The 26,841-nt window shown below is 39.5% G+C and overlaps 1 protein-coding gene across 7 annotated transcripts in view; it reads left to right on the top strand.

Annotated features, from left to right (window-relative positions):
• Positions 1-26,841, top strand: part of NEO1 (neogenin 1) — a 235,704-nt gene that overhangs the window by 193,055 nt on the left and 15,808 nt on the right. For 3 of the 7 annotated variants that reach the window (XM_042988437.1, XM_042988434.1, XM_042988440.1), the window contains 10 exons: positions 1,686-1,796; positions 2,914-3,108; positions 9,353-9,448; positions 12,117-12,340; positions 12,449-12,587; positions 14,820-14,927; positions 16,695-16,889; positions 17,515-17,547; positions 20,488-20,556; positions 23,991-24,138. In XM_042988437.1, coding sequence (XP_042844371.1) covers positions 1,686-1,796; positions 2,914-3,108; positions 9,353-9,448; positions 12,117-12,340; positions 12,449-12,587; positions 14,820-14,927; positions 16,695-16,889; positions 17,515-17,547; positions 20,488-20,556; positions 23,991-24,138 — 1,318 coding nt within the window. The remainder of the gene's footprint in view (positions 1-1,685; positions 1,797-2,913; positions 3,109-9,352; positions 9,449-12,116; positions 12,341-12,448; positions 12,588-14,819; positions 14,928-16,694; positions 16,890-17,514; positions 17,548-20,487; positions 20,557-23,990; positions 24,139-26,841) is intronic. The other 4 variants (XM_042988439.1, XM_042988435.1, XM_042988436.1 and 1 more) reach the window with 3 other exon arrangements.

Genomic DNA, 26,841 nt, shown 5'->3' with positions numbered 1-26,841 from the left:
CCTTGGATTTTAAAATCATATATGGATTCATTTGTTTAATGGACTATACCGAACTTTTGTTCATATGTGCTGGCACTAGGTACACAATGGGGGGGCAAAAATGGACATCTTTGCTCTCCTGGCGCATTAACTTGAAGCTTGATGAGTATTAGCAATGTGGATTACCAGGATCCTGTACCGAACCACAAATATGACTAAGTGGTAACCAGAAGGAATTGTTGTTTCTTCGTTTTATGCCACTTACAGCACTTAACACGTTCTGCCATGTCTTTGTAAACATTAAGTGTGGGCCTTAGTTTTCGTCTGCATTATGTAGGTTACTTATGGGGAGAGGGACTCAGCCTCTTTACACTCATGTCTCCTGGTCACATGGGCGTGTGCACTGTCACTTGCTTACGTGCTCTCTTACATTCTGACTTTCACCTACGGGGAGGGAATGATAATCTGATTGGTTGAATTCTTTTAGGACCTCAGTTGAGCCATGTTTGCCAGTAGTCCATATTATTTGTCTATTAACAGTTATAAACACATGCAGAACCCTCTCTAGCACTTTTGGGTTCAGTGTATGCAGGGAGGTGACAGGTTGAACTGACTTGGGCCCAGTCATTTGACTCCTCCTCCTGCCTTGCTTGTTGCTTCTCCTGTGGGCAACCAGCTTCAGGGTGGGCCTGCTGAGAACAGAACCTCCCACCCATCTCTCACGTGTGACAGGATTGTTTTGAGCCACACCGCATCCTGGCCGTGTCCTCCCTCTCAGGTTCTCTCTTAAGCTTCTGTACTATGCTGCTGGCCAAAGAACCTAATATTTCAATATGGGGAGGTAGGATCATTTCTCACAACCTTATGAGATCTAAGGCTATATTTAGAATTTAAGTGCTCAAAAGATGTATACATATGAGCTGTACACTGAAAAATCGTTAAGATGGTAAATTTTATGTTATCTATTTTAATAGAAGAAAAAAATGGATGCGTAAATAGTATGAATAGCTGACCATATTACTGGCTGTTGCCCTATTTTGTAGGGTAGACTTTTACATGTGGGTTTTTGTTGCCTTCAGTACATAGGCAGGTTTATTACTGATAGTCATTATGAAAAATGGCATAATAGAAAGGGCTTATTCCTCAGTTTATGGGCAGGTAGGCTGTTGGAAAAAGATTTCCAGGCCATATTTGGTGTTTAAAATTGTTCTACTCTTGTTATGGGGATGACTCAGAGAACAGAGGTTGAGGTAACCCAGCAGGAATTACATCTTTGAGTTATTTTCTGGTCTTGGGTATCTCTGAGACCAACTGACTTTGTTTCTCTGTTAGGGTTCTTTGATTATCTTCGACCTCTTTTTGACCTTAGTAACAAAGTGAAGAGATTACATTAAATGATCTCTGAGGGGCCTTCAGACTCTTTAAAAAAAAAAAAAAGGTCTGTAATCTCTTAGGACCTTTACTCATTGGTTTTCCTCCTGATTGTGTGGGCTTCAGCCTCTCCTGGAGATGTGGGGGAGCTCCTCTGAGCTGTGTTGATGTATTGCTTGTGCTATGTTAACTTTAACTGAAACTTTATCAAGATAGTAGCTGTGTATGGAGTTCGTGGATGGGATACGTGCTTAATGACAAATTGTTAATCTTCTGTTTTCCAAATCTGTTTCAACTTGTCTTCTTTTTTTTTTTCCTCCTCGTTTGGGTCTCAGGTCTTGATCGGGGAACTGAATATAATTTCAGAGTGGCTGCTCTAACCATCAATGGCACAGGCCCGGCTACTGACTGGCTGTCTGCTGAAACTTTTGAAAGTGATTTAGATGGTAAGAACAACAATCAACAGGGTTGGCAGAAGCTAGGTACTAACTAACTGTAGTTAAATTATTTAAACTGGAAAGCCACAGATTTGGTGGTGTATGTGGCTTAAATCTGTGAACTTTAATATATTACACTGCTGTCCTTACTGTAATGCAGCAAGTCTCCTAGAATGCTTTTTTCCCCCCAGTGGCTTTTAGAGATCTGTCCCTTTAAGCAGACCCAGAACAAATAAAAATGTACAGGTGCTTTAAGTCTAGTTTTTTTTATCAAGGCCATTGAGTAGATGGATAATCTAAAATTTAACACTGAGCCACATCAATCCCTCCTTTTTCAGCTACAGTTCCCCTTTTCTCTTAGTCCTACACACCTTGCCCTTTTTCTCACCTGTGTTCCGTGAGTACCTCCATATAGGGTGTGTGTGGGTGTGGGTGTGGGTGTGTGTGTGTGTCTGTGTGTCTGTGTCTGTCTTTATCGGACACTGGTACTGCACTTAGGAGACAAAAGACCCCGGTCCTTATTCTCATTCTTGGCTTACCACTTTTTACATTGAGATAGCAAGTTATGCCTTGAAGTGATGGATTTGAAAGATACTATAAATTGCTGCCTTTTTTAAGCCTCTTAGTCTCCCACCATTTAAATCAATATGTAGTTCTAAGGTTTCCTGTTTTCTGACTTACATTACTTAGGGGAGTAAATAATTGATACGGTTGCTGTAATGTGATACTTGATCACCTGTTGACAACAGGCTTCTAATTAGTTGGTATTATGCCTTTCTCATTCCACCTAGTTGAGTCTGGGACTCAGATGTGGGACCAAGAGGAATGAGTAGTTATTGAAAGGCAGTTTATTTGTTTTTCCCCATTGGGCAGAGGTTCTTAGATTCCTTTGCCTTCCTTTCCAAATTAATATTTCATTGTCTTGTATTTCAGGCTGTTTGGGTTTTGTTTTCTTCTTAGAATGTGATAAAACCACAGGCCATACTTCACTATATATACAGATTCTCTGTGAATTCTTGGGTGTAATGGAAAAATCTTAGCCCCAAATAATTTGACAGGAGGCTAAACACCATGGCCCAAGGATGGTGAAATATTCTAAGTCCTGTTTTTCTACTTTCCTACCCAGAAACTCGTGTTCCTGAAGTGCCTAGTTCTCTTCACGTCCGACCACTTGTCACTAGCATTGTAGTAAGCTGGACTCCTCCAGAGAATCAGAACATTGTGGTCAGAGGTTATGCCATTGGTTATGGCATTGGCAGCCCTCATGCCCAGACCATCAAAGTGGACTATAAACAACGATATTACACCATCGAAAATCTGGGTATGTATGCTGAGTAGAGGAAGTAAATGCACATGGAATTTCTTTCTTTTTAACTTTTTAAAAAAATTTAAAAATTTTTTATTTTAGAGACAGAGAGATGGGAGAGAGGGCCAGAGGGAAAGAGAGAGAGAGAGAGAGAGAGAGAGAGACAGACAGACAGAGAGAGGGAGAATCTTAAGCAGGCTCCATGTTCAGCACAGAGCCTGACACGGGGCTTGATCCCACGATCTTGGGATCATGACCTGAGCTGAAGTCAAGAGTGTTGGATTCACTACCAACTGGGCCACCCAGGTGCCCCTTAACTTTTTATTGTATAATAACTTTATTTTTACAGAAAACTTTTAAAAACTACAAAGAATTCCTATATATGCTTCACCAAGAGACCCCAAAGGTTAACATTTTACCATATGTGCTTTATCATTCTCTATCTTCCTATACATACATATTTTTTTCTCTGAAACATTTGAGAGTAAGTTATACATGTGATGCCCTCTACCCTCTGACACTTTTATGTGAGTTTCCTAAAACTTGAGGGCATTTTCTAATATAACCATAGTACATTTATCAAAGTCAGCAAGTTAACACTGAGACAATATCTATAGACTTTATTTATATTTTACAAGTTATCTCATTAAAGTCCTTTATAATAAAAGAAAAACATTGTTTTCTGGTCCAGGGTCACTTATTGCATTTAGTTATCATGTCTCATTAGTTTTCTCTGACCTAGAGTAGTGCCTTGTTTTTTTCTTATATTTTATTACTGTGACATTTTTTATAAGTATAGACCATTTATATTTTGTAGAACGTCTCTCAGTTTAGACTTGTCTCATGTTTCCTCACTACAGTCAGCATACCCATTTTTGGAAGAAATGGCATCCATACGTTGTGTTCTTGTCAGTGCATCACAACAGGAGGCACATGAAAGGCTGTTGCTAGGTGATGTTAATCAATCACTTGGTTCAGAGGGTATCTGCCACATTTCTCCAACATAAGGTTGCTGGTTTTTTCCTTCATAATTAATAAATACCTTGTTGGGGGGATACCTTGAGTCTTTGTAAATATCTTGTTTGTCGTCAAACGTTCACTCACTTGTTTTAGCATTTTCCTAACAGGTTCTATGGTGGTGTTTCCCAAGTGAAGTTCTAATTCTCTTACTTCTCCTACATTCATCAGCATTCTTTGATACAGAAGCGCTTTCCTTTTCTTCCTTAGAGAAAGAATGGCCAGTGGGAGTCTCTTTATAGCCACTTCCTTTATTTGACATCTTCCAGTTTTCTGTGGGTACTTTCTTCCTTGTGACACAGTAAGATATTTTGCCTGCCCTTAGCCCTTGAATCAGTCATTTCTCCAAGGAACACTGATTTCTTTTTTGGAAAATGATATTTAGAAACCAGTATCTGCACTGTACATACTTCCTGTTATCAAGGTAGAAAATCCTGAGGAATCTGTAAAAACTCTAAGTGAGCTTAACAAAGTCACAAGAGACAGAATTGATATACAAAAATAGTTGTGTTCCCATGTACTCACAATAAACAGAAGTTGGAATTAAGATAACAATACTAACATAGCATCAAAAAATATGAAATACTTAGTGATAAACTTTAAAAATATGTGGAAGGTCTGTACTGGAAATTAGAAAACTATTGCTGAGAGAAATTAAAGATGATTTAAATAAATAGAGGTACCATGTTTATAAATTGGATAATACTATTAAAAGAAAATGATTTTATTAAAATGACAGTTCTCCCCAGTACTACTCCAAGTAAAATCCTGGCAGGTTTTTAGTAGAAATTGATAAACTTAATTCTAAAAATCAAAGGAACTAGAATAGCCAAACATTTTTTAAAATGAATAATCAGGTAGTGTGGTCTTTTCAACATTTATTCAAGTGTTTTCTGAGGACCCACACTGCCTGATTTCAGTACATATTACAAAGCTACAGTAATCAAGACATTGTGGTGGTATTGGTACAAAGGTCGGTGTTATAGATCAATAGAACAGAATGGAATCCAGAAATAGATACATAGGTTGATAGAGTGAAATGATTTTTTGATTGATAGAGTTAATTGATTTTTTTTTTTTTTTTTTTTTACAAACACGCTGCCATAATTTAGTAAGGAGAGGGTAGTCTTTTCAACAAAAGGTATGGGAGTGATTAGATATCTGTATGATAAAGAAAAGGAACTTGGGGCGCCTGGGTGGCTCAGTCGGTTAAGCGTCCGACTTCAGCTCAGGTCACGATCTCACAGTCCGTGAGTTCGAGCCCCGCGTCGGGCTCTGGGCCGATGGCTCAGAGCCTGGAGCCTGCTTCCGATTCTGTGTCTCCCTCTCTCTCTGCCCCTCCCCCGTTCATGCTCTGTCTCTCTCTGTCTCAAAAATAAATAAACGTTAAAAAAAAAAATTTTTAAAAAAGAAAAGGAACTTTCCTTGGCCTTTATCTCACACCATACACAAAAACGGATCTAAATGCAAGAGCTAAAACTATAAGACTTCCAGAAAAAGACAGGGAAAAACCTTCATGACTTCGAGGTAGGTAAGGATCTCTCAAGATATAAAAAAGCATAAGTTACAAAATTAAAAAATTAATCTATTGTACTTCATCGAAATTTAAAATTTCATCTTTTGAAAACACACCAATAAAATGAGAAGATAAGCCACAGACTAGGGGAAAATACTCCTCATTCAAATATCTAACAAAGAATTTGAGTCCAGAAAACATAAAAACTCTTACAGCTTAATAAAAGAATAGGCAAAAGATTTTGATGGGCAATATACCAAAGAAGGTATGTGAGTGGACAGTCAGCACATGAAAAGACTCTCAGCATCACTAATCATCAGAGAAATGCAAATATAATCACAACAAAATACCACTCACATTCTCTACAATTGCTAAAAATTAATAGTCTGATTATATATCAGCAAAGTTCAGCCGAACTGGAACTCTTATACTTGTCGTGGGAACATCTGAGGTTACAACCACTTGAAACAGTTGAGAGGTTTCTTTAAAAGCTGGCCACACAACCCAGCATTCCCACTCATAGATACTTAGCCAAGAGGAATAAAAATACATATTTACACAAAGTAAATACATATTTACACAAATCTAAAAGGAGTAAACAGGTAAATGGTAAATTGTATCTGTGCAATGGAGTACTCAGCAATTGAAAGGGATAGGCTGTGGATAGACACAGCAACATAACGAATCTCATAACATTATGCTGAGCAAAAGAAGCCAAACACAAACACTGTGTTACTACTTTTCTATTAAATTATAGAGTTGGCATCATTTATCTACGGTGACAAAGCAGGATCGGTAGTTGCCAGAGGAGACAGGGGTGATGGGAATTGACCGCAGGGGACACAAAAGAACTATTTGTAGTGTTGAAAATATTCTGTCTGGATTGTGGTAGTGATCACACAGGCAGGTATATATATATTTGTCAAAAGTCAAACCGTATACTTAAGTGGGTACATTTTATTGTATGCTAATTACACCTGAAAGTTGATTTACAAAGCCAAAAATTTTTTGAGAAATAGTAATACTTTATAATAGAAAATGAACTGATTTTGGTAGCTGTAATTACTTTTCCAAATTAGGCTATAATTATAGAGATCTTTCTTTGAAAGACTTCTCTTGAAATTCAGACTCTGCCCTGACCAACTTTTTAATTCAAATCATTTCTTTGTAAATATCTTTCCTAAGAATGACTTTATGTGCCTAACAAATGAATTACCTTCATTTTTTCTGGTAGAGAATAAACAGCAATTTAATGCTTTATTCAGGAACATTATTTGTCTTTTTCCTTTAAGAAGAAACAGCACAGCTAACCTAGGAAGTATTCCCCATGTGAAACAGTCTTATAAGGCAATTGTAGGAGAACAAACGAAAAGCTTTGCTAGTAGGATAAAAGTGTCTCTGTGGTCTTTCCTTTATGCAACTACTCAAATGAAGATCCTCTGCAGTACACATGGTCCTTGACCTTCAGGTGCTTTCAGTCTAATAGGAAAACACAAGATACAATGAAATGAGTTGATGTGAAGTATGTTCAGAGAACCGAGAGCTAGTTAAGGTAACAGTGGAGCAGTCAAGAAAGAGGCTTAGCCTGTACTTGAAAGACTGAGTTACGATTATGTTTGAAAACGAGATGAGAAGGAGCAGTGCATGTGCTGAAGAATAAACAGACTTTATTAGAAAAGAGAGTGGACATTGAAAAGTAGCAAAAACGTTTAATTTGGCATAAAGTGAAGTAAGCTTGAGCTGTTTGTCAACACAGATCAAAAATGCATGTAATGTTAAACAAAAGAAGAAAGTCAGAAGTGGAAAAATACACTAGGAATTCATTAATCAAAAAACAGCTCTCTCCTGAGCTTCCAGTTGATGTAAACTTCTGCTAACTGGGTATCTGCACCGGGATATATCCCATATTCTATCATAATTTAACCCAAATTAAAGTTAGTGTCTTCTGAAGATCTTTCAGTCAGTTAATATTTCATGAACACCTACAATATCCCAGACTTTCAAACAGACATGATTCTAATTATTAGAAATAATACTATTTTGAGATGATTGAAATTGTTTAGAGTGCTGAGGAAGAGATATGAGGTGGTATAGCCTATAACCAGAGAGGCTAGTCCAGTCTGGGATGAGCCCTCTTAAAGGAATAGGCACCGTCCAGGCAAAGAAGGGTGACTGTATCACAGCACAAGGAACAGCTGCACATGTTAAGGTCCACTAAGCTCACGGTGCTCAGTGAACTGAAAGATAGCGGTAAAGAGCATAGAACACTGAGAACAAGGCAGAGTGGTGAGAGGCAAGAAGGTGGAATCAACAAGACTTGATCATTTGCATAAAGGGGAGGAGGGAGAGGGAGATCTCATGATTCCCAAGTTTCTGACTTGAGCAGCAGGATACATAGTGCCATTTACAAACTAGAGAACACTGGAGCAGATCTGAAGTGGGGACAGAGAGGGAGATGCCAAGTGGAGCATGCCAAATAGACAGTTGAACATAAGGTCCAGTGCTCAGAAGAAAGGTCTAGACTGGAGATACGTATTTGCATTTGATGGCACATGTGTGCTCATCCAAACTAAACACAATAGGAAAAAAATGAAGAGTGGGAATTGAAGGGGGCCTAGAATCAAGCCTTGAAAATGCGTACATGGTTGCTCTGCCTCTGTCTCTGATCCTAGTGAGTGACATCACCATCTATCATGTTGCCCAAATCAGCACCTTTTCCTTTTTCCTCACCTGTCAAGCACTAAGTCTTGTTGATTCTATTTATCATCACTTTTTTCTGACATTGGAAAACCAGGTGCCTTTGTACATTTCCCACTGATAACTAGAGAGTGGGCCACCAAGCAGACCAGCTCTTTTAAGCTTTTGAAGTAATGCAGGCCACTTGAGGCGTGGCCTCTCGGAAAACTGCCCAGCTTCACCAGAAATAAGTGGTATGGGTCAGCTCCTTACCCTGCCATACTTCAGTGGAGCCCAAGTCCCATTTCTGGAACTGGACTTCAAAGTATGAATACTAAACCTTGCCTAGATCAGGAATGTGAGAAGTAGAGCCTTCCTGATTTGCCAACAGGAGAACGAATTCTGCTCCAACCATTTTATGCCCTTTTTCCACCAAGTGTCACTAGTAGCGTTTTACATGATCACTGGAGGGAGCATTTCTTTCCAGCTTCATTTCCTGCAACATCACCTCCAGGCCAGTTGAAGTTTGGGACCATACCTTATCCAACCAAGAAGTCTACCTGAGGGCCAGATGGGGGTTGGCAGTTCCCGGATTTGGAGGTCCCCCACTTGCTGAGTTAACAGTTCTGCTACTTCTCCACTTGCTTGGCTGTTCCATTCGCTGTCCCGCTTTCTGAGAATAAAAGGGGTTTAATTCTAACTTCCATCTATGGGCTTACAACACATAAAATTCCTATTTACTCATTCTCATCTGAGCCCCTCACTGTACAGTAACATCAAACCATTGGTTAGTTGAGGCCAAGAGAGGATTCAGGTACAGCCACCCTCACTCCTGGAACTAACTCCAGATAGTTGATCCCAGCCAACTTTTCTGGGCTGTGTACAATGCCATCTCCATTTCCTCACACCCCAGAAGAATCCCCACATGAAATTCTCAAAATCTTTCCTAACTTCCTCTGCATTTAAAATCATGAATAGTCACCCTTGGATTTTTAAAATTCTGGAGTGAGAATTTTTTTCTAAGTGTTTTCACTTGTTTCTTTCCTTCAGATCCCAGCTCTCACTACGTGATAACCCTGAAAGCCTTTAACAACGTGGGTGAAGGCATCCCCCTGTACGAGAGCGCCGTGACCAGACCTCACACAGGTAAGCCATCCTGACCATCTCCAGTCTTCAGCATTTTTTTCCAGCAGCTTATGTGGAATGTTGGCACGAGGTCTGCCCCATAGGTATCAGTGGAACAGAAAGTATATGCCACTATAGACTTCATATAGGAAAATGGGCTTTCAGCAGGGAAATTTGTTAATTTCTGGTTTTCTCTTTTTAGAAAATATTAACAGTCCTGTTATGCAAATAATTCTATGTAGCAGATGTTTTTAATATGTTGGTCTCTAGAAAACAGTTGTGAGAGAATTAAAAGTGATTTTCATCTTTTGGTCATGTGAGTTACAACTAAAAGGAGTGAAAAGAAAGAAAGGATCTCTATGACTCTGGAGGAATTATATAGGTTACTGAATGTCACAGTAAATGTGTATGATCAGTGAATCCAGCGTTTTCTTTACTAGTTGCCTGAGTTGATTGGGAAAGTACTTTTCTATTTGCTTTTCATAAACTTTGTTTATATAAAGAGTATAAAGTCCATCGTACTATCCATTTGATCGACTGTACATTTATTACAAAAGAGACCAAAATATTCTTTTTTTTTGTAACAAAGGAATACACATATAAAATTTCTGTAGGTAAATAAAATCTCTAATTTAGAGCTGTATGAGAAAGCTTATTGAAATAAATATGTAAGACTTGTAAATTTTTCTAAGGAATACTGAAAACCCAAGAATTTATCATTTTCAGAAATGCTCTTTTCCATTTGTTTTCCAGAACTGTGAATCTCTATTTCCTGCTACATTTTTTGGATACTTTGTATAATAGTGCAAATTTGACATTATTCTTTTTAAAAAGATAATCTCTGTCCCTTTTGTTCTTTAATGCTTTTACTTGACAAGACCAACATCCTTACTGCCTGTTTGGTAGTTCTGTCCTGTCTTCTCCTGTGTGCTTGCAATTTATAAGTTCTTTTTCCAGAAAGGGGAAAAAATGTAAGATGAAAAAGAGAATATTTAAATAAGTGGTTTGCTACTTTTTAAAATTGGCTTATAATAGAAAAATTTTTTTGAAATTATTTTCTCTTATGTGACTTAATAATAGTCTTCTGGCTATAAATATACAAGAAAATGTTCCTAAGTCATGTAACATCATTATCTTTTCCAAGAGTTATTACAAATAAAAAAAATTTCTCAAAGAAGTCTAACGATTTTTGCATCTGAAGGTGCATCTTCTGTAACTAATTGGTTTGTGTCCTAATTTTTGAACAAAGCCCTTGACTAGAATGTGTGCTATTCCTGTTATTTTTAGTACTCATTTTGTAGGAATACACAAATGGAGACTATTACATTAGTTTGGCAGTTATTCATAAACAAGGTCCATGCCATTTCAGATTTTGAGTTACAGGAAGGGCTAATTTCCATAACCATGTGGGAAACCCATTTTAAAACCTTAACTTAAAATAAATCAATCTGTGTATACTTAGAAAACCTGACCAAGAGTTGATAAAGCCCAATGTATCCTGCTGTATCACCCCGGGTTTGTGGTCCTTGTTGCCTTTGCGCACATTCTAGCCTCTATTTTGACATTGAGCTTAGAGAAGGTGTCTGTTGCATATGGCACAGGACATACATGAGTATAGACTTTTCATCAAATAAGAACTCTTACTTCTAAAGTTCATAAAGGCTGTCACTTGGATCCATAACTATGTCATTTCCCATAACTGATTTGGATTCATTAGATGCATTGTTTTCTGACCCTACTGGAGAAAGTACAGCAGTTGTTCCTGCATGGTATCACCTTACCTTTTCCCCAGGAAGAATAATACCCTTGAGAGTTACTTTTGCTTTATTTGGATGTATACCATCTTGCTGTACTGCTTATAGACCCAAGAAATCAGTAGATCTCAACTGGACCCTGTGGGTATCAGATAACCCTAACACCAAGGCCAGGTTAAGTTGTCATTGGCTGGCATTCAAGACTCAAGTTTGAGAGTAGGACCCTTACATGTTCATTGACATGCATTGATAAGCCATGTCCCAAAAATTCGGCCATATTCACTGAAATATCAAAACAGATCATAAGCTTTGTGTTGCTTGTTCTGAAATTACACGCTTGATTTAAAAATTTTTTTTTACCGTTTATTTATTTTTGAGACAGAGAGAGACAGAGCATGAACGGGGGAGGGTCAGAGAGAGAGGGAGACACAGAATCTGAAACAGGCTCCAGGCTCTGAGCACTCAGCACAGAGCCTGACGCAGGGCTCGAACTCACGGACCGCGAGATCATGACCTGAGCCGAAGTCGGACGCTCAACCGACTGAGCCACCCAGGCGCCCCTACACCCTTGATTTTAAAAGCAGATTGTATCTTCTCACAATCCTTTTTGGAAAGGTAGTAGAATTTTCAAGTAATTAAAAAAATTCAAGTATGATTATGTTAATATCACTGGATTATCAGATTTTAATATACATACAGATAATGTAGAGAATATAGTTAATTATTTCCCTAGAGATTTTCCTGCAAATTTTTCCTGAAAGAATGCAAGTGGAAATATTCTTTTTAATGAATGGTGGTTATCTATTAACTCCGGATTCTCTTTCTCTTTCTCCATTCCTCATCTTTCATTCCATTATGTTACCCTGCATTTCCTTTTCTTTTATTTTTGTTTATGTTAAAATGCCACTTCCCTTTTTTAATTACTTTTTACCCAGACACTTCTGAAGTTGATTTATTTGTTATTAATGCTCCATACACTCCAGTGCCAGATCCCACTCCCATGATGCCACCTGTGGGAGTTCAGGCTTCCATTCTGAGTCATGACACCATAAGGATCACATGGGCGGACAACTCACTGCCCAAACACCAGAAGATTACGGATTCCCGGTACTACACAGTCCGATGGAAAACCAACATCCCAGCAAACACCAAGTACAAGGTACTGGCACATTTGCTTTGGGTGAGAAAAGCTAAGTGCTGTGGGTGAGAAAAGCTAATAGCTATTGATACTTCCTAATTCTAAAGTTCTTCATTCATATGCTTCCAGAATGCAAATGCAACGACTTTAAGTTATTTGGTGACTGGTTTAAAAGCAAATACACTGTATGAATTCTCTGTGATGGTGACCAAAGGTCGAAGATCAAGCACATGGAGTATGACAGCCCATGGGACCACCTTTGAATTTGGTAGGTGTTGTCTGAATCTTACATCACATGGCATTTCTTCTCTTTGCAAGACATGAGAGCCAGTGGAAGTCCATGCGAGTATTGTCCCACATCCCAAGTCCTGAGACTTCTCATCACCTGCTTCTACGACCCAAGGAAAATTATCGAGGGTGTGAATTAGCACATTTACAGAACATAGTAAGCAGCTATAGCTGGAGTTCAGTGTTTGAATTATGTTTTCTTCATCACTGAACAAGAACATTAGCCAATAATGGGATAATATAATGCAAAGTATACTAGTTTTTAGGAATCAAGAGACTTGAGTTCAATCCCAGATCAACCAAACACTGACTGTGTAAGTCATAAGTAAGTCATCCAGCCTCTCCATCTGTTTCTTCCATCTGTAAAAGAGGCGTAATAATCTCTGCTTTTCATACCTTACAGGGTTATTGTAAGGGTAAAATGAGCAGATGAGAAAGCACATGGTAATTATAAAGCACTGTGTAGATGTAGAGGATTACTGTCATTAATCCTGCTTTACTGCTAAATTGAGAGAAAAACAAGTGACCTGCCCTTAACAAAGCAGCTGCCAATGCCATGCTTGCTGGAGCCTCAGAACTTTCCTGGTAGGCCACAAAGCTGCCCCAGCAGCCTTCTTACAAACCAGTTAATATCTGGTTGATATCTGATAAATCTCCCATTGGGACAGCCTCTAACGGGTGTTGCCTGTAAATAAACATGAAAGGTAAAAGACACCTAAACAAATTAAGGGGAAAGCAGGCTATCCAAGTTTGAGATTCCATTTGCCTTTTGCTCATTTGTAGGCCTACCTTCTACCTCTTATACTTTTCTAGCATGTGGATATGTGTAACCATTGGGAGTCTCTGTCTCTTCTGGCCTCCTATGGCTTTTTTCACCTGTATATAATGAAAAAAATGGAGCTATTAAGTCTCTCTGGACTGGGTCTGGCCCTAATGCCTTTTTGTCTTCTGCACAGTTGATTGGACTTCCTACAGAGAAAAAGGGTTGACTTTGGAGAGCTTAGAATTAATAGTGCACAAAAGTTTAGGTAGACATTGAGTTTACTTTCTTTGCTAGTTTTAAGAATATCTTTTTGCTTGGGGCCCCTGGGTGGCTCAGTCGGTTGGGCGTCCGACTTCAGCTCAGGTCATGATCTCGCTCGCAGTCTGTGAGTTCGAGCCGCGCGTCGGGCTCTGTGCTGACAGCTCAGAGCCTGGAGCCTGCTTTGAATTCTGTGTGTGTGTGTGTGTCTCTCTCTGCCCCTCCCCCGCTCACACTCTGTCTCTCTCCCTGTCAAAAATCAATAAACATTAAAAAAAATTAAAAAAGAAAATATCTTTTTGCTTAATTCCAACCCATTAGTTAATAAATGATACTACATATTCCCTTAGGATGTGTGCATTTTACCAGGCTTCCTGCCTTCCATTTTATGCTAGGAGAATTCCAGTATTTTAGGTAGAGAAGAGTAAATTGAAGGATATACTTAATTTGCTCATTTCTCTACTGGTACATTAATAGTTATCAGCCATGACATCGAAATACAAGAAATGCAGTGTTGTTTTATTCTGTTGGTTTTTCCGTTTCATAAACAACTTTACATTTCAGAACAATATTCTCAAATAGTTGACAGTGTGTGTTTAGTGCAAACTTAAAATAAAAGCATCAATTTGTAAATCATTTGTTTTTTGAGGGAATAGGGATTTTTAAACATTGTATTTGGTTTGGAGAGCCATCTATAAATGAAAGAGAAAATTATTTTACACTTGAAAATATTCTAACAAAATTATCCAAATTTGAGGGGGAATGTCATCTTGGGCAAATTACCTGATTTTTTTCATTGCCAATGCCCTGATCTGTCAAGCAGGGATAGTGGTAGCTGCCTTTCAAGTTGCCATAAATATTAAGTGAAATACTGCTTATAAAATGGCTGGCATATAGTAGATACTTGGTAACTAACTACAAAGGTCTTTTGACTTCCCTAAGTATCCTATAAATCCCTAACCCGAAGCCAAGATAACAATTCTGTATTCTCATTGTGTGGTATTTTCTCTTTGGTACTTGGCATATTCTTCTCTTGATTGGAGCTATTTGCAGGTAGACTTTGAGTTCTTTGAAGCCAGGAGGCTTTATCTTTTTTGCCTTATACCTCTTATTGTGCCTTATAAATGGGTTGAGGAAATGGTGACTTAAATTGAAATGGACAGGAACTAATGAAAGTCTTGTTTTTTGTAGTTCCTACTTCTCCACCCAAGGATGTGACAGTTGTGAGTAAAGAGGGAAAACCTAGGACCATAATTGTAAATTGGCAGCCTCCCTCAGAAGCCAATGGCAAAATTACAGGTAAGCTGCCTTTGAGTGTATGTCTGCCCTCTGTTCCTACCCGGCAGAAGCATCCCAGCAGAGTGCTGTGTGGTTGGGGGAAGTGGGAGTCTGAAGGCTGGCTTGGTCATTTTATGAGGTGCAGTCATGGTGATCCTTGAAAGCGGACCTAGGGGGTGCTGTTGCTCACAGTAAGGTAAAAATGAATGGCCAGTTGGTTGTTCTGACTCACTTTGGGTGAAAGTCTGATGGGCGTTGTTACATTAGACAGTCTTTGGCTATGGTGGGGCCTTATGGACATATTTATTTTCATCAGAAAAGCTCTTCTTTGCCTCTGACTAGATAATCAGCTTTGGCGTCAAAGACCCTGCCTGATTCTAAAGGGTAATACCCGGTAAATATAGATTCGAAGACCCAAAAAGCCCATTAAACTTTTAATTCAGTTTTTTGTCCCCAGGCCTGCTACTTCAGCTTCCTGTGCTCTTAACACTGGAGTTAGAAGTTTGAATTGGCCTAGGCCTTTGAAGGGACCTGGGATTTTTCCTTGGACTTCCAGAGAACTTGCCACAGTAGAGGACACTGTGTCTTCCATGTCTTTATCAGGGAGGAAAGCCCAATGGGATTTAGCTCTTAATTATTCCCCTTGGAACCTCTGCTCCGTGTAGGTTTAGGCTGAGGAACAGGAGTTTGCTTTCTGATGTTCCTATGTATGAATAAGGAGGCCCAAGGGAACTGATCGCATTTCTCAGTGTTGTCCTGCTTCCACTTTCAGTTAGAATCCCTTTCCGTAAATCCCTGGGCTTTCTCATGGTGTGTGTGTGTGTGTGTGTGTGTGTGTGTGTGTGTGTGTGTGTGTGTTTTGTTTTGTTTTGTTTTTTTACTTCCCTGTTCCTTACAAGAAGGAAGCATGACTTGACTTGGGTTACATTTTATTTTATCTTTAAAAACCAGTAATGATGCATGCAGTGCATTTTTGCACTGTGTAGGTCAGGTAGGCATGTAGCTCTTCCTGCCTCAGCCGTGGAGACTGAGTGCCCCCTGGTGGGAGTATCAGGTGATGTTTCACTAGGACTTCAGCCACATCAAGTCTGCCGTTTTAATAAAGGTACTGCCCAACCCTCTCCCCGCCCGGGCGGGGGAGTTTTTCTCCTGGGAAATCATGTTGGTGCGAGCTAAAACAGCACTTTAAATCAGTGTCTGTTTTCAAAAGTGCATTATTTTAATTGTAGACCCTTGATGTGTATGCTATTCAAATATTAAGATGTTGAAGTGATTGGATTGTTTCCTTCTGAGAGTTCTTGGCCCTGTATTATTAACTTATGATAGTTACTATATAACTGCTTTTATTGCTTCAACTGCTGATACAGATGATAACTTACAGCTTGGCACTGTTGAGATTGCGGTTTTCTCTATATTATGTTTAGTGTAGCATTTTGAAGGCATTTTACCCTTGCCCCCCCACCATTTTTTAAGTTTATTTTGAGAGAGAGAAAAAGTACGAGTGAGGGAGGGGCAGAGAGCTGGAGAGAGAGAATCCCAAGCAGGCTCCACACTGTCAGCATAGAGTCTGACTGGGGGCTTGATCTCACAAACTATGAGATCATGACCTGAGCTGAAATCAAGAGCCAGATGCTTAACCCACTGAGCCACCCAGGTGCACCACCATTGCTGTTTAATGAGTAGCTAGTTTTCTACTTGTATATGCCGTAACATATATCTTTATTGACTTACCGATTGCAAAGAAAAAGCAGGAATAAGGTATCTTTTCTCATTTCCTCCTTTGGACAGGTTACATCATATATTACAGTACGGATGTGAACGCAGAGATACACGACTGGGTTATTGAGCCTGTTGTGGGAAACAGGCTGACTCACCAGATACAAGAGTTAACACTTGACACACCATACTACTTTAAAATCCAAGCCCGAAACTCAAAGGGCATGGGACCCATGTCTGAAGCCGTCCAATTCAGAACACCTAAAGGTAAAACTCCACTAAACATTGTTTTCTTGTATGTCTCTTTAGTGAGGCAATGCTTGCACATATAACTTTAGCACATAGAAACTGTGGAGAATATCAGAAGTCCTGATGATGAGTTTATGAACCACAGTGTGAACCTTTATCTCAAAATGATCCTTCACTCACCCATTGACCACCAAATCAGTGCTCCCTAGGTTATTGGCCTAACCATATCACTTACAAGGCTGTTTAAGGCAGATGAATTGCAATGATCCTAAAGTTTTTACTGGTCAGATCAGATGTGATTCGTTTAGTTACCAGGTAGAGTAATAGCATGTTAATTTCCTTTCAACACATGCAGGCTCTCAACCTGAAAGGCTTATGGACCTTTGTAGAGAGAAAGACACTAACGGGGGATGTTTGAAGAAATCTCTAGATAAAAAAGTAAAGTACTGAACCATGTGAGATTAGGAGTAAAATTTAGCTGGGGACTGAGTCTGGAAATTTCTGTTAGTACTGAAAACAAGATTCAATTTGTTTGGAAGTTTGTGGGTTTTTTTTTTTTTTCCTTTAAAAATTCTGCCTGTCCCATCTTCAAAGCTTGTGATCCTTGCTCTTGTTTTTTCTTCCCCTGTGCTTGGCCTGTTAGCGGACTCCTCTGATAAAATGCCTAATGATCAAGGTAAATCAGCTAGATGGCCTCTTCTTTCCTTTCCTCTCTTTTGTGACCTATTATTACTAGCTTTTTGTTGTTCTTGTTTCTTTTTTTTTTCCCCTAAAAATCGGTACTTTGTGTTAAAAACCACATATTTATTGGCCAAAGTGGAGTTGAGTCCATGTTTGTGGCACTTGGGGTATCTGAAAAGCTGGGGATCTACTTAGAAGTTAAATAGGCAGCATCAGAAATGGAGCTGTAAATGAAATTCTGCAGCTGTAGGAGATTGGCCTTAAGTATGGGTCAGTTTGTCCTTTGTGTTAAGATACTGAAATTCTGTAACAATGATAGGCATTTGGGCCATGATGGGAACCCTCACAGTTGTTTGTCGTATTTGTAGCATCTAGGATTGTATTAGTATTTCTAAATGAAAAGTTGTAATCAAATTCAGCCGATACCCATTTCCCTCCCATCACAAAGAATCTACCCTAATGAATTGTATGGTCATCCATGACAAAATTAGTGCTATTTATTCTGTTACCCTAAGCTTACTTCAGAGCTTTTCTCCATTTCTCCCTTAAATATACTTGCTCATTTCAAAAGAGATAGAAACAATTTAAAATGGAAACTTGAGGCACTGGCCTCAGTGTCCATTCTTGAAATCATCTGTCCACATGGTTTTTCTGCTATAATTGCTATGGTGGAGAAGTAACTGGATTGTGGTTTTCATCTCCAGGGAGTCAGCTACAGTTGGTATCTGTTTTCTATACCAAGAGCAATGAGGGGAAAGTTGATGATTGCTTTCAAGATTTAAGAGTAGTTTTTAGAAATAAAAAGTCTTTGGATTTTGGTGAATGGCAAGGAAGAGTCAGAACTTGAGGTTACATGTTTCAGGCTTTAGAATGTGTTTGCACTCAGTGAGTCTTTCTTTGTATGTGCTTGTGTATATGTGTGAGGTACCTTGATGATGGTAGACATTTTAACTTAAGCATGAGAACAAAAGAAGAACCCTACTGTGTGCACAGATTACAGATGTGCTCACTGTCCTTCCTCTACTTCACTCGATAAGCTAGAGTACAAGTCTTCACTTGCACCACACCTCTAGCCTTTAAATTCCTTACCCATGTTTATTTTTGGTGTTTGGTTAATCCTTGGAATTTCTTGCTCATAGGCTATATTTAAAAGAAAAAAATGCTGGGGAATACAGGAATTCAGCCAGCCAGTTTATTGGCAAAGTGTGTTCTTTGGCAATTAGTTAATGCTACGATACTCTGGATAGTTGGACTTATAGGTGGGCTACCTGAAAAAGAAGCAGACCTAGATGTGAAGAGCTTTGCAAGTACTAAGTCATCCCCTCCAACTAGACTTCATCACAGTGAAAAGAACAGCTGGAGTCATGGCCTGTGGTGTGTGCCACTTGGCAGGAGTGATGGTGACAGAAACAAAGGGATGAAGTAACAAGTATGGACAGCAGGAAAGGGATCAGGGACTCTGAGTTAAATATGCCCTTTTGGATACCCAACAGCTTGCATTGCTTTGGGAGTTTTGAGCTTCTGGAAACATAGAAAACATTGTTTTCATCTAGATATTTATTCTTTTCAATGAACTATATACACAGATGTTCAGATTTTAATTGTTCATTTAGTCCAATGCTATTAACTTTTATAGAAGTACTTGACATTAGCTGTAATATTTTGTAGAAACACATCTAGTTTATGTGTTTCTAGTCAAGCTTTATTTGTAGAAATAACTCATTTTTAAGTGTTTTCTGAAGCTTCATACTCTGTGCCTCTGCAAAGGGAAAGATTATATTCTTCCCTGGAGATTTATTATATTTGTAATAGTAGTTAATATTTGTTGAACATTTGCTATGTGTCAGGTGGTATTCAAAATATTTTATAGGATTAAATTTCCATTTAATCATCAATACTATTTCATGAAGTAGAAACAATTATTATCACTGTTTTACAATGAAGAAACTAAGACCCCAAAATAATGAATAACTTGCCAAAAGTCAAGTACACGAAAGGCCAGTATTCAAGTGCAGGCAGTGTCCTGTATTAACCATGAGGAGTAGCTTTGACTTTGCAATTCTTTCAGACTTCGGGAGAAATCCAAACCTTGAATTGAGGAATACCTTTGATTTACTGGGAAGGGACTCCTTATATTTGCTTTACCCAAGCAGCTTTTTCTATAAATGTGAAGAACAAAATCCAAGACCAAGAATATGAATTATTAAAAAACTGATCTTTGTATTTCATGAAGTCTGTTTGTGAGGTGGTCCCAAGCCTAAGGTCGACAGCCTCACTCATTGTGTTTCATTATGATGGATTAGGAGACAGTGTCCTTGGTGAGCAACTAGAGGGAAGACTTCATTTTTCCATCCTTGGGTATTTAGATGGCTGAGCAGGCACTGAGAACCCGATTTGAACCTCCACTTGTTTTCCTGCTCCTGCTTAAGGCAACTTTATACTGAGAAAGGCAACTTTATAGTTGGGAAAAAAAAAATCCAAACACTACTGATACCTGGTAGGCCAGATCAACATAGCCAGGTCCTTGGAAAAGTCCACTTCTGTAATGCAGAAGTCAACCCAGCTGGTCCCTCTGTTCCTTTTCTGAGAGAAGCTAGTTTTGCCATAAGTGCTCTGAGCAGTCTTTCAGGAACTGTTTCCTGGGCGAGAGGAATGGGTGTGTTCCCACCTTATGAACAGCAAGTGGCAGTGTAGTTACATGCTAGATATAGCCACGGACCGAGGGTGTCAGCCTTTCAGATGCCTCATTGCATAGAAAGCTATATACCTTAGTTTGCTTTGCACAGCCTATTTTTTCCCCTGTTGTTTATGTGCTACTTTGTTTTCTCATGGACAGAGTAGACTGAAAATATTTTTTGTAGAAAACACTTGATGTGAAGCAGACTCATCACACCAATGGCTTGGATCCTTACTGATATGATTTCTTCTCCTTCAGCCTCAGGGTCTGCAGGAAAAGGAAGCCGGCTTCCAGACCTAGGATCTGACTACAAACCTCCAATGAGTGGTAAAGCCTTTCTTATGGCTCTTCTGGCTTCCTGTGGGCATGACACAGTTCTACTTGAGTCTCAATAAGTCTTTTGTAGCTTGTTTGTGGTGGGTTGTGGCATGTTACCTATTTCCTTTTATTGAGTAGAGTTTAATTTAGGCATTTTCTGGCAAATGTTTACTGAATTACTGCAAACCCATTCATTATAGGATCCATAAGTAAAATTGTTTCCCCACATACACAACTTAAAATAAGATCAATTCTAAACAAATGAGTCTTCCTTTGCTCACTGCCTGCCTCTATAAAATTAGAATCTTGCTTTCAGAAATAAACCTTCTAATGTGATTATCCATCACATACAACAAGCCAAAGAAATGCTTCAGAGTCATGAATTTCTCCCCCACACTGCTTACCACACTGTTTTTAATTTGGGAATTCTAAAAACTTCTTCCCAGTTTTCCTAGCCAGGCTAAGAGCTGGTGCCTTCTGATTACTTAAGTGCTGACACCTACTTCTCTGTAGAACTTCACTGTTTTAAGTTACTGTCACATGTGAAATTACATTTGATCCTCATAACCCTGTGAAGCAGGGAGAACAGATGTCATTCCCATTTTTACATTAAGAGACTGAGTGAAGTGAGTGCCTGGGTCCACCCACTAATTATGGAAGTCCTAGAACCAAAATCCAGGTCTTCTGACTTCTGATTGTGCCGTTTCCACTATCACATGCAGCCTAAAAGGTGTGGGGTGCTGTACCAGATGTGGGAATCTGAGTCCTAGTCTGAGTTCTAGGACTCTTGAATTTTTCCTCCTGGGATGCATGTGTTACATTTATGTGCTGTCCACATAGAATATTCATGATTATGAGAAAAGCAATTACTTCCTTGTCTTTTCTTTCATTTATACTTTCATTCACACACGTTTTTAAAGGTTCAGGTTCTGTGTAACAGGTTATGGGAGCAAAAGGAATGGGTAACAAACCAGCTGACGGAGAAAAGGGAAAGCTTCATAGAAGAGGTGATGACTGACCCAGATATGAAAGGATGCATGGAAGATGGCTTGACATTTGTCAAGGAGGGGGTTGGACATTTCAGGAAACAATAACAGCATGTGCGAAAGCATGGCAACAAAAAACAGCCGGCTCTCTCCAGGGATCACGCTGCCTAGAGACAGGATAGAGAGTCTCACATCAGAGAAGGTAGTGGGTTAGAACCAGCCTGCCAAAAGCTCAGGTACCCACGCTATGAAATGTGAGTTTCATCCTGTGCATAGCACATGTAAGATACCTCCTACCACAGGGACACTGGGATTTCCATTTATTGAGTATCTAGTGTTATTACTCTGATGAGTGAAGAATGAGTCAGGGGCTAAGATTATGAAGTCAGAGTGGGGAGTTAAGAAGCTGTTGCAGTAGTCCAGATGAGGCTTAAGAAATGGCGTATCATAATGTCCCTAACAGGACACGCTCCTATGGCAGCTCACTCTCACTCTATCTTCCCTGGGGGTTTTGGCCCTCTCAGAAATTAGAGGTCAAGTGCAGTTTAATGGGAATTCATCTCTGTTGAGAACAGGGAAGAACTGCCCCCACCACCCCTGCTAGCCTCCACACCCCAGGCCCCTAATCTCTGATTCGTACCGCCTGTCCCACCACATATCCCACCCTGTAACTCAAAACTGCTGTTAGTGAAAGTTATTTATGTAAAGCCCCAATATGGTCTAATTTTATTAGTCCCTAGCTCTGTAGTCTTTCCCGAATATAAAAATGTTGTTTTACTAAAGCTCGTTATGTACAGTATATGTTATCTGTCTGCTTACCTTTCTCTCAGATGAAGAATAAAAATAATCAAAGCAAATGTAGAATAATAAGCTCTAAGCCCTCCTAAATCAGCCCAGATTTCTAGCACTGTGCTTAGATGTAGCCTATAAAATCATATAATCAAAAGTTGGAAGGTCAGCTAATACGGTGTTCTGGACGGGATTCCCACAATAGGTAAAGTTTGAATTAGATCCTAAGTTTATAAACCAGAGTTGTATTTGAGAATCACTTTAGGAGCTTTTCTAAAAACTCAGATTCCCAGGCCATAACTTCATGTTGGGAATTTCTTCCACAATCTCCCAGATGGGTAGAATGACTCTTCGTAGGCACTTCTACAAACTAAACACTCATTACTTGGTACGACAGCTCATCCATCATTGTGCAGCTCTGTTTGTTAGGTAGGAGAGAGAGAATCGCTAGAAGGAAAGACATCAGATATCTATGATAGAGCTGTTTGGTGGAATTTCCCACATTTTATAATATGAGCATGCATAACTTTTATAACAAGGTGGAAAGCAAAGCAGTGTGTTCCAGAAGGTAGAAGAGCAACACAGAATAGAGCTAAGTTACAAAAGGCCTTGGACGCAGAGTTTGGCCCTCATCCTGTAAGCAGTGGGGAAATAGTAACAGGAAGAAAAGCCAAATTTCCTCAGGGTCATAAATGATCCAGCCTCTGCACACTCGTCTATCTCTGTCTTTTTGTGCTCATTTTATTCCCTGTAACTTTGCATCTCTCCTTGCTTGAGCAGCACTGGCTGCCTTCCTCTTCCTTGGACATGCCAGGGCTCATTCCTGCCTTAGGATCCTTCCACTAGCAGTTCCGTCTCGAATGTTCTTCCTCCACATCTTTGTATGGTGGGATCTTTCTTGTGCTTCATATCTCAGCTCAAATGCCATTTCCTCAGAGAAGCCTTTTCCAACCATTCAATCTAAAATAGCCACCCAGTGACTCTGTATCATATCCCCTCATTTTATTTTTTTCACAGCACTTATTACTAATAATTTCTTACTTGTTTATTTTCTGCCCCTACCCCAGCAGTCACATCTTTGTTGTTCACTGTTGCATCCTTAGTAACTAGAACTATGCCTGGCACATAGTAAAACTACTCGGTAAATATTTGTCAAATTAATGCCTATGTACAGACCTGCTTTTTCCTGAAACTGAGTAAGAGAATTGACTTTGCAAAGACTGTATTTATAAAAACAGACTGTATTTTTCAAGTAGTTTTTTGTGGTCTCAGACATCTCTATGGTGGGGAAGACTTCAGCTTTCTACGAATGTACATTTTTTAAATGGTTTGGAAAGTCAGAAAACTAAATGATTTACAAATGGTGCTTTATAACACAAATTTATGCATAATATAATATAAGACCACGACGGGCAGACCCGTTATTTGTCCAAGTATAATGTTTAGTATAATTTGAGAAGCTTTTATTGAACCAGCTTTGTGCAAAGCACTGTGCTAAGAACTGTACATAGTGCAGAAACTTGGCTCTCTAGATTTTGTGAGACACCTGTATGCAGGGCACAGCAATGAGTGTATTACAGAGAAGTTCACATGAAGTTTCCATAGCCTGAGTGTATACATGTTTGGAATTCTCTAACACTAATAAATGTCCCGGTTTTCCCTCTCCAGGCAGTAACAGCCCACATGGAAGCCCCACCTCTCCCCTGGACAGTAGCATGCTGCTGGTCATCATTGTTTCTGTTGGCGTTGTCACCATTGTGGTGGTTGTGGTCATTGCTGTCTTTTGTACCAGGCGTACCACCTCTCACCAGAAAAAGTAAGGAGCCCCAAATGTAGCCCATGATTTTTGCCATTGATTCTTTTGCTACTATGTGACTTCTGTGTTTGGCGTTGTACAAAGAGATCAAACATAAAATGCACTTCTCCCTTGAAAAATGTGAGGATTAGGGACACTGACCCTAATTGAGAATTAGGCAGTCAGAATTCTGCATGTAAATTTTGACTACCCCCAAATTTAACTACCAGTAGCCTACTATTGACAGAAAGCCCTGCTGATAACATAAACTATTGATTAACACCTATTTTGTATGTTATATATTATATGCTGTTTTCCTTCAGTAAAGGTAGAAAAAAGAAAATGATTAAGAAAATCATAAGGAAGAGAAAATACATTCACAGTACTGTACTATAATTATCAAAAAACGTCTGCATGGTGAATAGCAAACATATACCCTCACCCTGGCCCTAACCCTAACCCTAGATCTGGAAAGTGGATTCCTGAACACCCAATAAGAAAAGCTAGGAAGCAGCCTAGTTATTTTGGAGAAGACCCCAAATATTTAAGAATTTCTGAAATACTTAAGAATTTCTGAAAATTGGTATGGAGGTAGAGATAAAAACAGAAGGAATAATTGAATATCTATTTAAAGACTGTTTAGAGCCCAAAATCCCCTCCTTGCCTCAGTTCAGTAGATGGCTGCCATTCTATTTTTAGCCAAGCAGAAGTCTGGGGTTTTACTCTCTAGAGAGGTCTCTGAACTGTCGGATGCCAGGCACTTACCCTCATGCTCACTCTAACCCTAGATCTGAGGGGGAAAAAGGGAAGATATGGTATATTTATGCAATGGAATATTACTCAACCATAAAAAGAAGGAAATCTTGCCATTTGCAATGACATGGATGGAGCTAGAAGAGTATTATTTTAAATGAATTAAATCAGAGAAAGAGACAACCGTATGATTTCACTCATTTGGAATTTGAAGCAAAACAAAGGAGCAAAGGGGGAAAAGAAAAGAGAATGGCAAACCAAGAAACAGACTCTTAACTATAGAGAATGAACCAATGGTTATCAGAAGGGAGGTGTGTGGGTGGACGGGTTAAATAGGTGATGAGGATTAAGGAGGGCCCTTGTGATGAGCACCGGGTGGTATATGGAATTGTTGAATCACTACGTTGTATGCCTGAAACTAATATTACACTGTATGCTAACAAATTTAAAGGAAATTAAGAAAAAAAAAGTCTGCATGTAAGTGGACCCCTACTATTCAATCCCATGTTGTTCAAGGGTTAACTGTACATTAAAAATTGTGTTTTAAATATTTTTAAAGGAAAAGAAGAATGGTTTCCATAAGTGTGTATCACTCGGTGTCCTGGCAGGAGAGAGGTGGCACACTCAAAAAGAGTGAAAGGAAGATTCTCTTTCCTAACCTGACTCTTTCCTAAATGGTCCCTTTAGGACATTCACAAAGTCATAGGTGGGGTTAGGAAAGAGGCAGAGATGTTTGAGGGCCAGCAGCCATGATGGACACTATCACCCTTAGGCCTGAAAGGGCAAGGGGTCTTTCTGAAGAATAGCTGTGTTCAGAGGTCTGAAGCAGTAGGAGAGGGCTTTCTGACAGGAACTGGGTGTGGTTGTAGGAATGTAGTCTCTGCCAACCTCTAGCCCAGCAGGGAGGGGACAGGCTAAAAACTCCTACTCTCCAGTCTCTTGCCTGTGTCTTCTGGCCAAATCCATAGGAAGCCACATAAAGCAGATATAGTTCATTTGACTCAACCTCTCGGGTCACAGGGTCACATAAAGAATAGATCTATAGATCTAGAGAATAGAAAGTGGACTGCGTCCCGCCTTGCTGGTTTGGAGTACTGTTTAGAGGTGCACACGGTGAGCCAGATGGACAGGGGTTTATGGGCATTCTTACAAGCTTTTTTCATGGCACAAATATACCTGAAGTGGAAGACCACAGCCCTCTTTATTCTACATCTAAGTTTAAGAATATTTTCCAGGGGCGCCTGGGTGGCTTGGTCGGTTAAGCGTCCAACTTCGGCTCAGGTCATGATCTCACGGTCCATGAGTTCGAGCCCCGTGTCGGGCTCTGTGCTGACAGCTCAGAGCCTGGAGCCTGTTTCAGATTCTGTGTCTCCCTCTCTCTCTGCCCCTCCCCTGTTCATGCTCTGTCTCTCTCTGTCTCAAAAATAAATAAACGTTAAAAAAAAAAAATTAAAAAATAAAAAAAAAAAAGAATATTTTCCAGAAAGTGCTACCAAGTGTGGAAGTTGAGGTTATGGCTGGCAGGGGCAGTTTGGGGGTCAGTGGGGACAGATACTGATCTAGGGAATAAGAAAGGCTCATTTATGATCGGAATATCAAATGAGCAGAGGGGTCAGGTGGCTGCTAGCTCTGAGTTCCTCTGAGATATTAAGGGTCGTGGTAATTGTTTAAAGCAGATAGCCAGATGATTGAGTTACATACTGCTTGATAACAGCCTACACTCCTGAACTTGACAGAATCCCTGACCCAACACTGCTTTCAACTCCTATATAGTATCTGGCCAGCGAGACAGATACCAAAAATAAAAAGGTTCCTGAGTTAGCCCTAATAGCAAAACACATTATGGGCAATAAAACGACTTCAGTTGCAGTATCCTAAAAGATCATAAGATGGAGATACTGCTGCGTAAACGAGAGAGAGACCAGTTCATGTTAGTGTTTGTGATTATCCCTCAGACTTGGTCTGCCCAAG

This window comes from Panthera tigris, chromosome B3 (assembly GCF_018350195.1).
Source record: "Panthera tigris isolate Pti1 chromosome B3, P.tigris_Pti1_mat1.1, whole genome shotgun sequence".
Lineage (NCBI taxonomy): Eukaryota > Metazoa > Chordata > Mammalia > Carnivora > Felidae > Panthera > Panthera tigris.
This window is presented reverse-complemented; position numbering and strand designations above follow the sequence as displayed.